The 13,505-nt window shown below is 36.8% G+C and overlaps 1 protein-coding gene across 2 annotated transcripts in view; it reads left to right on the top strand.

Annotated features, from left to right (window-relative positions):
• The window catches only part of LOC6033360 (transient receptor potential-gamma protein), a 184,994-nt gene that overhangs the window by 151,884 nt on the left and 19,605 nt on the right, over positions 1–13,505 (top strand). For both annotated transcript variants that reach the window (XM_038252717.1, XM_038252716.1), the window contains exons 6-8: positions 9,729–9,859; positions 10,041–10,278; positions 10,353–10,495. In XM_038252717.1, the coding sequence (XP_038108645.1) occupies positions 9,729–9,859; positions 10,041–10,278; positions 10,353–10,495 (512 nt within the window). The remainder of the gene's footprint in view (positions 1–9,728; positions 9,860–10,040; positions 10,279–10,352; positions 10,496–13,505) is intronic.

Below are 13,505 nucleotides of genomic sequence, written 5' to 3'. Positions count from 1 at the left end.
TTGAATTGAATTTTAATCTATTTCACATTTTCAGACAGGAAAAAAATAAACAAAATAATCAAAATGTGTTTAAATTTACTGTTAACAAATGCACTGATCTCACCCAAAATGTCCAAAGAATATCAACCAGATCGTAATTTTCAATCCCAGCTCGCTCGACAAATCCTCTCAAATTTGGCAACATTTTTACATAGATCCCGAAACAAGACCCAAATCAGCTCGTCTAAAGAATGCCTTACATTACCCAAAAACAACAGAAAAATCCCTTTTTCGTTTTGGTTAAATTTAGCCCCAGGAAAAAAAGAACAACGCACATTCCAAACCCCCTCAGTTGGACACCAAAAAAAAAAGGGACTGCATGTCTCAAAAGCGACAGAAACAGAAGTATTCTACCTCCTTTTTTCTGACCAAATGTCGGTCCCAAAGTCGAAAAGTTAAGAGCGTGTGAAAATCGGAAGCTGTAAAAGCTCGCCCGCTCGGTACATCTTTGCTGGTGAAGGGATTTTCTGCCCTTTTTCACCACCAACCGCTTCTGATTCCGAAAGCAGCGCTGGGCTTCGGGGGAATTTCTCGTAAGGAACAAGCTTTTAAGTGTTCATAAAAAAATGTGGGTCTTCTCGCGGGGTCCTTTGCCAAAACGGCCATTGTCGGTCATTGTGTCGACAGTTGGTGGCGGCCAAGTTGATATCGCGTAAAATAATTTGCTCTGGGTAGCAGCGTCGGTTGGGTCGTTAACAATTCTTCGCTGATGCTGGCTGGAACAGGTTTTATGGACTCAACTTTTATTGCGAAACGCAAAGTTTCATTGGTTCGACTTTGGAGACCCCCGCTTGAATCCTGGCCTCGGAGATTATTTATTCAGGATCAATGTTTGATGGAGCGTTGCATTGGGATACAATATTTATTGGGGTTGGAGTGATCTTGTTTTAAATTTCTCCAAAGCCAACATTGTACACTTTTCATCAAAAAATCTGTGAGCTTAAAATTATCTAAAGCAACCCAGAATCAAAAATGGGTCAAAATCACGTTTAAAAACTATGCAGTTGAGGGTTACTTTTTCGTTCCCAAGACAATTTCCTAAAAAAAATACCAGAAAAAAGTCTTTTGGTCTAATGATTACAACGTTCAATTCGTTCAATAAATATATATTTATTATTTTGTCAAAAAGAAGAGCTTTTCCGAAAATAGTCGAACTGACACCAAAGTTGAGAATTCTGTTAAGAAGCAGTTTTTTGCAAATTTTGTTCGGTTTGTTCTAGAGGTCGTATCGAGGTGCTCCGGTTTTGATGAATCTCTCAGCGTTTGTTTGTCTCTCTGGTTTGTCTATACATGAGATGAACTCATGCCAAATATGAGCCCTCTTCGACAAAGGGAAGTGGGGTAAAACAAGCATTGTATTTCAGATCCAGAAAACATGAAATTTTTTAAAGTTGTTCGCATTTTCGCAAAACTTTATCAATTCTAACTCTCTAACCAGGAATGGTTTTACTTTTTCTCATAGCTTTTCCAAATTACTGTTAAAAATGGTTATTTTTTAAACCTTAATAACTTTTTGCAACAGCCTCCAACACCCGTACTACCCATACCTATAGGCAGCCATGCCAGATATACAGATAAATCTGTATTATATAGATTTTTTGGTCCCAAAAATCACAAAAATCTGTATATACAGATTTTTCAAAAATGATTTAATTTGAAAATTTTAACAATTTAGTAATTGAATAATGCTTAAATATGATTAAAAAGCTTAAATCTGTTGTGAAAAGTTGAAAAAAAACTTCTATGGCTTTGAATTTGACATAATACAGATAAAATACAGATTTATTTTTAAGAAAATACAGATCTCCCATAACATAATCTGGCAACGTTGCGTACAGGTCAAAAGTTAGGGAATTTCATGGACTACACGGAGAAAAAATAGTTCCCAAAATCGTGAAATTGGGAACCACGAACAAAGTGTTCAAATGCCATGGTACGATTTTCAAAAACGTACCATGGAATTTGAACATTTTGTTCGTGGTTCCCAATTTCATGAACGGATGTTCACGATATTGAGAACTCTTTTTTCTCCGTGTATAAGCCTACAGCATTTTTTTGCCAATCGCAGATTTTCACAAAGTTTTACGATTTTTCTATAACAAACTATAACATTAATTTTTGCCCTGTAAACCTTCATAGAAGGGCTTCGAAAGACCTTCCGAATGCAGCTAAGAGAATTAGAATTGATAAAGTTTTACGAAAATGCGAGCAACTTAAAAATATTTCAAGTTTTTTAGACCTAAAATTTCAATACTCGTTTACCCCACTTCCCTTAGTAGTAGTCAAACAAACGCTTAAACTTGCATCCAAATCGGAGCACCACGATACGACCTGTTACAAATTGGTGAAAAACTCGCTTTTAATTATTGATACATGAGAGTTCCCTCGAAGTTTGGTCGAAATCGGTAAAAATCGAGTCCAAAAGCATACTCGGTTCACATAAAAATTACCTGACATATATTATTATTTTAGGTTAACAACAATATCACTCATATATTTTAACCTGAAAACATCTGTAAGGTCCATATTATTCTCACTCGAAATCCTTAATAAAAATAAGAGACAAAACCCGCCACAAATTTGCATCAGAAAGCAATTTTGTTCCAGCTTTGCAGATTCACAACACGCTCAGAATAAACACTCCTCCACCACGAAAGCGCGACTTGAAAAATTATGTAATTTATGATTCTAATTTCCAACTCACCAACCCAGTCTCAGCATACAGCGAGCATCGCTCGTCTCAACATTCCATTACAGCAGCTCCCAGCGAGACACCACAAAGTGAGGGTGGAGTGCTTGAAAAAACAGCTTTCTGAAGAGCTTCGAGATGAAAGTTGGGCGGGGTTGAACTTGGTTGGGGTGGGGCGTAGGAAGTTTAATGGCCACGTGACGACGACGTAGAACGGTTCTGAAAGCCAAGTCAAAGCTCGTCACTCGCGCCACATTCCGTGACATCTTTTTTCAAAGTCGTGCATTCACATGGTTTGCGGTTTCATCACCCGCTACTAATCCAGCTGGAATACGGTGCGGAGGTTCTCGGGGTGGTGATGAAATAATTTACGGAAAATTTATTTAAATCTTTCGCCCAACCAACGACACGAAAACGGCTGAAAGCCAGTCTATGACGTGGTGGAGAATCTCTGGAAGATTAGCCTAGACTAGAGTGAGCAAGAGAAAGGATGACGAGTAAACGATGATAAATTGCGGTTTTGCGAATGTTGTGTTTGTCCTCGGACTTGGTGCAACAGAATTATTTGTGTAGCAGAGCATTTCCCTGAAAGCTTGCGGTTCGTCCTGAGCGTGCAAATGCTGTTTGTTAATACCAACATTTGCACGTCAACGTTTACCTTCGGCGGTGGTGCATTTCATTAGTATTTTCTGTTACTCGGATTTGTCCACAAACCCAAACCAAAGCAGAGTTGTATCGTTATACCAGCCAGCAATTCGTACTGGTGGTCATCTAGGGGGATTTGATTTCACTTGGAAACAGCAAAACCAAATATTTTAACTGCTTGTAACGAAACTGGCTTAGGGTTTCATGAATCAAAGCCAAAACAAACATTGGACTGCTGAAATTCAGCATTTTGTAGTGTATTTCAACATAATCTGAAATAAATCAAAATTATTGACCAATCAAATCAAAAAGAAGTTGAGTTGAAGTCACACAAAGCATTGGAATATGATTAGTTAAGTCAAACATAAATCCTTTAAAAAGATGCGCCATAAGTAAGGCTACCAACTCTTTCTGAGCAAAAATCCGTATACTTTACCGACATGACACCATGGTATAACAAAAAATGTCAAGTAATTTTTTTTTTTTTTTAAATGAATATGTCTTTATTGAACTTTCTTATAATAATTACATTTCATTTACATGCTAAGTGGTATGGCCTAATGCTCTTCATATTTGTTGTATTTTTCGTTTTATTATAAACTGATAACATTTATTTTATTTACTTCAAATTGTTTTACATTATTGCATTTAATCGAATACATTTGGGTAAAAAAGAAAAAAAAATCACTTTAACAACTAATCCTAACTTAAAACTAAAAAAATAAATTCATTGAAATATTCAAAATCATTAGAACGAGTAAACTACGAACTGTATTTTAAAATAAATGCTCCAAGCGTTCTTACTTGTTCTTGGCGAGTTTTGCAACCACGCAGTGTTGTTGTCATCTCGATGAAAATGTTCAGAAGTTCTTGTGGTGAAAACAGGTCACTGCTGCCTTCATCCGTTGATGCTGGTTGGTTTTCCCTCGGATGCTGACTGAAGCCAGGAGGTGTTGTATTCTCTGCAAATTTTTGCTGCTGATTCAACGGCAATGGCTGCGCATTTGGAACCACTCGAACAGATCCTGCTACTGGCGACGCCAAAGCAGGAAAATCCACGTCCGTGTATGCTGGTGGTGTTTTGCGACGATTTGGTTGGCCTCGTCGTCTTTCGCTGCCGAATTTTTACAAACTCAGCACGTTTTGGGCAGCTCCGATTCTTGGTCGAATGGTCGCCGCCGCAATTGAAGCATTTTGCTTCGATGTTCTCGTTGATTGTTTCGCAAGCTTGAGTTTTGTGCTCACCTCCGCAGGTTGCACAACGACTCTTGATGAAACAGTTCCTTCCACCATGTCCAAACTGCAAACAGTTCGAACACTGTGTCACGTCACGGTGCACTGGACGATAACGTTCCCAAGTCACGATGATGTTGAAAATTGCCCGAACTGCCTTCAGCTCAGACGGCGTTGTCGATCCTTTCTCGAGATGAACCAGGTACAGTTGATCACGATACTTGATGTCCTTGTTGTGTCTCGTCATCTTGAAGACTTCGATTACGTTCAACTTAAGAGTTTTGAGCTCTTCTTTCAACACATTCACATCCATGTCGTACAGGCCTCGGAGGACCTGTTTCATGGGGCGTTTACCTGGATCGTCATGGCTGTAGTATTCAATCTTTGTGTTGTTCAGGAAATCCCGAACGTAGTTGTAATCCTTTCTGGTAGGTAGCAGAATTTTGAGTCCATCAGCACACAAGCGAATGGAAGCTCGTAAAGCACCAGATTTGATAAACCCGGTCAGCCACTTTCGCACCGAATCCGATGACGATGTTTTCACAAAAATGGGTGGCAACTTTTCCCGTCGTTCAAATTCTTCCTTCTCGCTCACGTCCACAGGAGGGTAGCGAACTGGTTTCCAGACGAATTTTGAGCGTCCTTGCTCAAACTGCCTGGCTTTGCAGGTAGCGCTTCGGCATTCTTTAGCTTCTTCAAATCTGCCGATCCTGCTGGTGAGGACCGCCTCTTTTTCTTGCCGTGAGGCATTTTTTGCACTTTCAAAGCACTTTTCAGGAGCTAATATCCAGGAGTACCTCACTGATCGGTGGTCCACAAGGGAGTGATGTCAAGTAATTATTTAGATAAATTTGGAATTTGGGGAATAGAAATATTTTTGTTAAACGTTTAAAAGTTTACGAAACATCAAGTTTGCTTTTACGAATAATATCGTTGTCAGTGTTTTCACGAAAACATTTCCAGAGTTTTTTTTTGGAAAGATCAATTTTCACAAGCTTTAGAATGCCTTTTGATCTTTTATTTGATAAATATGTTTTGTAAGGAATTTGAAAAGAACAATTATTGACCATCAAGTTTGAACTGAGGAAAACCCGGAAAATTATGCAAGTTATATCTTTAAAATCAAAAAAACGGAATCGACGTAACACCTTATAATGTGGCCCTCTTAAACCTTGCGGTTTCGTCAACGGATCCACAGGCGTGTATCGTTCTTTTTGCGACAAGACTCCGCCTCCCGGGTCTCCTAAGTGTGAAAGTATGGCACGGGGAGAGGGCACCGAATACCTATATTTACACTTAGAATTTTTGCGTCCGCCTCGGGATTCGAACCAGCGACCTCTGGATTGTGAGTCCAGTGCGCGGTCCGATTGATCCACACAGGCAGACTTAAAATCAAACTGACAGTTAAATAAAAATGTCTAACTAGCAAAAGCTTTGATCCTATCAAAAAAGCAATGAATTTTTTAAAAAGTTGTTAAAATTTTGTACAAATCTGTATTATGCGAAAAATTCCGTACAAAAATTCCGGCCTGTTTAAAATCCGCGGAGAGAGTTGAAAATCCGTACGGTATGTAAAAAATCCGTACAGTTGGTAGCCTTAGGCATAAGTGTGATTCGCGTTGCAAAAAGGATTCATGGATAGATCTGGATAATTTGTGGTCGATTCTATCATCACAATAGTCCGTTGCCCAAAATTTGAGCTAAATCTATGCAAATTATTGCAGTTGAAATCAAAACAATATTGAAAGGTATTATTTTTGATACGAGTGCTGAAAAATTCCATTTCAGTGCACTTGTATCGAAAAGTATCACTTTTCGAAACTTTTATTTTAAGTAGAGAAAAGTAGGCCTTTTCGTCATGCGAGAATGGCAGGAAAAGTAATTAGTTTAACAACGGAATTGCAAAAGTATTTTTTTTTTTTTTGCAATCCCGCTGTAAAACTGTCGACTTTTCCTGCCCTTTTGGAGAAACGAAACAGCCTACTTATAGGGGAAATCTACCCTTTCCAATCAAACACCTATCTTCGTCATATGGAAAGTTTGATGCTCGATTAAAGCTCCAAAAATACTATTTGGGCTATAAACTTACCAGCAACAGCACCGCCTCGAGTAAGCACTCAAATGTATGCCACTTACTGGCCAAAAAGATCACATTTAATGCACTTTTGATCATAATTTGTATTTTGCGAGACCACTTCTCATCATTTTGTTGGCACACACAGTGACACACACGAGAATCCCTCAAACGCTTAATGAATATCGCCAAAATTAACTTTTCACTTTTGCTTACTTTTTGTAACGTTGGTAGAATTTAGGATGTAATTTGATTTGAAAACCCCCATAAAAGATGTTAAACTGCTTAAGAGTTAAGAAGCTTACCCAAAAATAAGTTCACGTCCCCAAACCAAACCTCACCCTCGCGAGCAATTGCGTCCTCACCAATACATCGGCGTTGTTTCCGGTCCGCCGGAGAGATTGGGAGAGCGGTGCACGAGAAAGCAAGGAGGAGGGAGAGAGAGCGGGACCAAGGAGAGAGCAAGTTCGGGTTGACGGACGGAAAACCTGAGCTGTTCGAGGAGTCGTTTGATGAATCGGAGTGAGAACAGTTGCGTTCAACTGCTGGTGGTCGCGGAAAAAATTGCGGTGCGCGAAAGTACACGCGAGTAAAAAAGGAGCTGTTCTGTGGAGGAGCGCAACTGTTCGTCGCGGTCCGCAAGCATCGGCCGCGAACCCGGGTCAGCTCATCCCGGCCGCCGCGTCCGATAAGCGGAATCGGTTCCTTCTGCTGGGCAGGCGCAACCCCTTCGAAACCCGGGGCACCACGTGCGGCGGGAGGCCGCTAGAAGCGAGGCCGCGAGGCGGCTCGAAGAAAATCAGCGACGCGCAGGAGCCGGTGGACACGCCGAAAGATTCGCCAGGTTCTGGGAAGCAGGTTGCGGTGTCTTCGGTCGCGGAGCGGCCAACGGTGAGGCCGTGGAGCGGCATTTGAGGAAGAAGAGGGTGAGGAGAAGAAGGGTTTGATGGACTAAGTAGGCATTGAGAACAATGGGACGAGAAGGAATGAAAAATAAACGTGTTTTGTGATTTTGAACACCGGGCATTTTGTGGTTATTTGGGAGGAAAGAAAATCTTGTGTTACATTTTTCACGGCGCTTAAGATATGAAATTGCTTCCAACTACCGGCAACATGTTCTTTTGATCATTAGTAAGGCACTCACTTGAAGGATAATCCCGAAAAATGTAATAAATTAGCAAGCGCCATCAAAAAAACAAACGCGCCAAGTCGTTTGACGTTTCAATTTTCACTTTGCATTCAAATCGAAGGCTAAAGAAAACCGAGCGAGAGACGAAGGCAAAAAAGAACAAAGACTGGCCGTCAACACCACCAGCAGCACAGCCAGCGATGCCAGGAAACTTTCCCTATAAATACCACATTTCGTGAGTGTTCGTTTGAACTGTCAGCGCAAATGGCAACACTCGACAGAGTGTTGGAAGAAAAAAGAACTAAGCCGATATTAGAAAAATGGGCGTGGCCCAATGCATTCGCCTCGATTAGAATACCCTTGGGAATTTTTTTTGTTAAATGCTTGGTAAAGAAATAGAATAACTTTTAGTGAAAGTGAAAATAAACAGAAATGTTCACAAAAACTTGCTCTACTCGTTGGTGTACTTGGTTTTAGTAAAATTCAAGGGAGACTCTAGATTATCCAGCATCATTCAAACACGACCGCTTATTAGGATTAAAATGGGTAGATTTCCCCTACTACTAAAAATAACAGATTTCAAAATCAATTCTAATACCAGTGCTGAAAAGTCCTACTGGGTACTGGGTACTGAAAACTTGAACTTTCCAACACTTGTATTGAAAAGTAACATTTTTCAATATTGTTTTGTTAAGAACGGACGGGGAAGTAAATGTTAGCCCCAATCTAACCTAGAGGGTTAGGTCGTCAGCTGTAGAAGTCGTCTCCCTGGGTCCTGTCTCGGTGGAGTCGCTGGTAGGCAGTTGGACTAACAATCCTAAGGCCGTCAGTTCAAATCCCGGGGTGGATGGAAGCTGAGGTGTGAAAAGAGGTTTTCAATTACCTCAACAATCAAGCCTTCGGACACCTAGTTTCGAGTAGGAATCTCGCAATCGAGAACGCCAAGGCAATGCTGTAGAGCGAATAATTTGATTTTGTTTATCTTAACTCATGAATGTTTGACATAAAATTCCATTCAATAAACGTTTTTCGGAACTGCAAAAAATGTTGTAAGCAAATCGTTGCAAAACTTGATTTTTGACTACTATTTCAGCATCCATTTTAGTGGAGAAAGAGTCAACTTTTCAGCAGTTGTATCAAAAAGTAATGCTTATCGATACTGTTTTTGAGTTTGACACTTATCTTATCACATTCAAGTGAGGAAACAAACGTTTTACAGAAGAAAATAATAAATTCAATGTGTCCGTAATTGAAAAAAAAATGCATTTCACCTGTTGCAGTGCTTGATTTTTCCTGAACTCGTTCAAACCTATTGGAAGAAATCTACTGTTTCGTCAAGATACTTCATTCTGAGAGTTGAAATAAATAAAGTTGTCCAAGTTTTGATCCCCCTCCAAATTTCCCCCAAAAATAAAAAAAAATGCAAATTAAATTAAGCTTAAAAATTTTGATCATTTTTTTACAATCAGTTGTAAACTATTTCGTATACCTTTTGTAACGGTCATGTTTTTCATTCTATGAAGCCTTTTAAGCCTTCAAAAATGAATTTTCAGCCCAAAGATAGGAAAAGGGGTAGGTTATAATAAAATTCAGATAATTTGAGATTGCAATCGCGTTGAAGTGAAGCATTGTTCAGCATACCATCAATCATAAAACGGCAGCATCCTGACCGAAGAGTGTCCTCCCACGTATGATAAACTCAGCACAATCTGCTCACAATGTCACATCGTGACCGCACCGGAGAATCACCGCAGAAATCCGTCATCCTTTCACATTATCGGACCAGCAGCAGCATCAGCATCATCATCAACATAAGCTCTGTTACAGATGTTACGTTTTCTGCTTGGTTTTGAAACATCACGTGTGTGACTTTTGATTTCTTTTATTTTTTTTCTTTTTTCTCGTTTTCGCAAACTCAGAGACACAGCATCCACGGCATGATGGAGGAGGAAAACGTGGTCCGACCACACCAGGAGATTGCGGCCCTCTCGCTGGAGGAGAAGAAGTACCTGCTGGCGGTGGAGCGGGGCGATGTGGCCAGCACGAGGCGGTAAGTTGACCCGGGTCATCCTTTCTCGAAAAGTCAAACAATCGTAATCCTTTAAAAAGTGAACTTTTCACTCGGGGAGTGTGAAGTTGATGGACAACTTTGCAACTCTTCGACCTTTTTCGCCCTTCAATCATCTTGTTCAATCTGCTTCTTTCTTCCTTTTGTGAAACCTCCCGCGTAGAATCCTGGAGAAGGCCGAAGCGGAGGGTCACATCAACATCAACTGCGTCGATCCGCTCGGCCGGTCCGCCCTGCTGATGGCCATCGATAACGAGAACCTGGAGATGGTGGAGCTGCTCATCAATCACCGGATGGACACGAAGGACGCCCTGCTGCACGCCATCTCCGAGGAGTTTGTCGAGGCCGTCGAGGTGCTGCTGGACCACGAGGACAGCAGCCACAAGAACGGGGACCCACACGTGAGTCCTCGCTTTCAAAAATGGATTAAACCAATTTCATCACTTTAAATCTGATTTATGCTGTCTTCCTGCAGAGCTGGGAGGCACTTCCGCCGGATACGGCCACCTTCACGCCGGACATTACGCCGCTGATACTGGCCGCCCACCGGGACAATTACGAGATCATCAAAATTTTGCTCGACCGGGGGGCCACGTTGCCGATGCCGCACGATGTGAGGTGAGGAAACAATTTTTAATTCAGTGGAAAGTTAAGTACCGTCAGTGGGGGTGACATTGGGTCTGGGGGGTGAGATTGGGTCAAAGTGATTTTTTACGGATTTTACCATTTCTCAGATTCTTTTCAATGAAACTGAATTCTGTTAAAAGGGTTGTGTAGGGGACATCTTAAGATGACTTCGCTGAAAAAAATTCGTTCCTAGAACATATCCTGTTATTTTGGCAGATGTCTAAAGTTGGGGTACGTTTTTGGCCAAAATGACCTCTCGAAAAATCATTTTTCTAATATTTTTGTTAGAATTGCTCGAAAACTACCCAAGTGTTTGAAAATCTCCACTTCAAACATTGTAGCGTGTCAATACGATTCCTCAAACAAGAAACGCTGTTGGATGACTTGTTTTTACCATATCTTTGTATTTCAGCATCATTTTAGTTTCATTTGACCCAATGTCACCCCTCTAAGGGGTGAGATTGGGTCAATTTTCAAACAATTGGCATTTAAGGTAGTGTTCATCAAAATCGACCATATTTTGGGAAAATGTTAGTAAACTATCTAAGAACAAATCTACGTTAAAAGATTTTCGATGTTATTTAAATTGTTTTTGTTATTAAGAAATTTCGAGAGGTGTTTCGTTTTTTGACCCATAGTCACCCCCACTGACGGTATTTAAAGTATTTTTAGTATTTTAGGTATTTTAAGTATTTTAAGTATTTTAAGTATTTTAAGTATTTTAAGTATTTTAAGTATTTTAAGTATTTTAAGTATTTTAAGTATTTTAAGTATTTTAAGTATTTTAAGTATTTTAAGTATTTTAAGTATTTTAAGTATTTTAAGTATTTTATGTATTTTAAGCATTTTAAGTATTTTAAGTATTTTAAGTATTTTAAGTATTTTAAGTATTTTAAGTATTTTAAGTATTTTAAGTATTTTAAGTATTTTAAGTATTTTAAGTATTTTAAGTATTTTAAGTATTTTAAGTATTTTAAGTATTTTAAGTATTTTAAGTATTTTAAGTATTTTAAGTATTTTAAGTATTTTAAGTATTTTAAGTATTTTAAGTATTTTAAGTATTTTAAGTATTTTAAGTATTTTAAGTATTTTAAGTATTTTAAGTATTTTAAGTATTTTAATTTTTTAAGTATTTTAAGTATTTTAAGTATTTTAAGTATTTTAAGTATTTTAAGTATTTTAAGTATTTTAAGTATTTTAAGTATTTTAAGTATTTTAAGTATTTAAAGTATTTTAAGTACTTTAAGTATTTTAAGTATTTTAAGTATTTTAAGTATTTTAAGTATTTTAAGTATTTTAAGTATTTTAAGTATTTTAAGTATTTTAAGTATTTTAAGTATTTTAAGTATTTTAAGTATTTTAAGTATTTTAAGTATTTTAAGTATTTTAAGTATTTTAAGTATTTTAAGTATTTTAAGTATTTTAAGTATTTTAAGTATTTTAAGTATTTTAAGTATTTTAAGTATTTTAAGTATTTTAAGTATTTTAAGTATTTTAAGTATTTTAAGTATTTTAAGTATTTTAAGTATTTTAAGTATTTTAAGTATTTTAAGTATTTTAAGTATTTTAAGTATTTTAAGTATTTTAAGTATTTTAAGTATTTTAAGTATTTTAAGTATTTTAAGTATTTTAAGTATTTTAAGTATTTTAAGTATTTTAAGTATTTTAAGTATTTTAAGTATTTTAAGTATTTTAAGTATTTTAAGTATTTTAAGTATTTTAAGTATTTTAAGTATTTTAAGTATTTTAAATATTTTAAGTATTTTAAGTATTTTAAATATTTTAAGTATTTTAAGTATTTTAAGTACTTTAAGTATTTTAAGTATTTTAAGTATTTTAGGCATTTTAAGTATTTTAAGTATTTTAAGTATTTCAAGAATTTTAAGTTTTTTTTAAATATCTCAAGTATTTTATACATTTCAAGTATTTTAAGAAATTAAAATTATAACAAAAAATCTTTATACCTAAAATTATAAAAAAAAAAATGAATTTATTAAGAATTATCATACAAAATGAAGGAGTTTGGAAAAAATGTCTGATCGATTAGGTGTCTTCGGCAAAGTTGTAGGTATAGATGAGGACTATTCAGAAAAAATAGGTTTTAGGACATAAATACTCGCAAAGTTTGAGTCAAAAATCTTAAAATTGAAAAAGGTGGAATTTTGCATTTTTGAGTTTTTATGAAAAAATGCTAATTAAAAAAACGGTAAAATGACGACCTACAACTTTGCCAGAAAATTCCATTAAAACTAACAGATTTTTGAATATTTACGGTCAATTTTTTATGAAATCAAAAAAAAACAAGAAATATAAAAAACTAAATTCGCACATCTTTTTTATTTTAATGTTTTGAATTTATTTTATTTTACTTAGACTTGTTTCTTCAGTTTTCTAATTTTTGCTCGGATTAATGTTTTTAAGTTGAACCTATTACTTTTTTGGTATTTTTTTTTCAATTTTATTAATCATTTTGAGAATCCAAAAGAGATCAAACCGGCCATTTTGCATCATTTGTTTGTTCACAAGGTTTCATACAAATTTGACAGCTGCCCGTAAAAAGGTACACAAATATTTGAAAATCTGTACTTTGAGAACGATTTTTTTATCAATCTGTTGTCTTCGGCAAAGTTGTAAATATAAGTAAGGATCAAAGTGATCAAACATTTCGTTCTCAAGATTTGTACAGATTTGTAAATGAAAACATGAAACAGAGTTTTGATTAGAATCAGTGTTTGCTCGATTTCAAAATAAATATTATGGCTATCGATGTTATTTCAAAAGAAACATAATAGCTTTTAAAATGACTCATGTTTCAAGAAACGAAAACAGTTTTCATCTCCCGCACTCACGATTTAAAAAAAAACAAACCTTTCCTCAAAATTAAAAACATGTTTTCAAGCGCCAAACCAAAACAAAAAAACCCGATTTAATCCCACCTGGGGTGAGATAGAGCTTTTCTTACAAAAGGAAGTTAACGGCAGTTGATTTTTTTTTCAAAGAA

The sequence above is a fragment of the Culex quinquefasciatus genome, chromosome 2 (genome assembly GCF_015732765.1).
Source record: "Culex quinquefasciatus strain JHB chromosome 2, VPISU_Cqui_1.0_pri_paternal, whole genome shotgun sequence".
In the NCBI taxonomy this organism is placed as follows: domain Eukaryota; kingdom Metazoa; phylum Arthropoda; class Insecta; order Diptera; family Culicidae; genus Culex; species Culex quinquefasciatus.
This window is presented reverse-complemented; position numbering and strand designations above follow the sequence as displayed.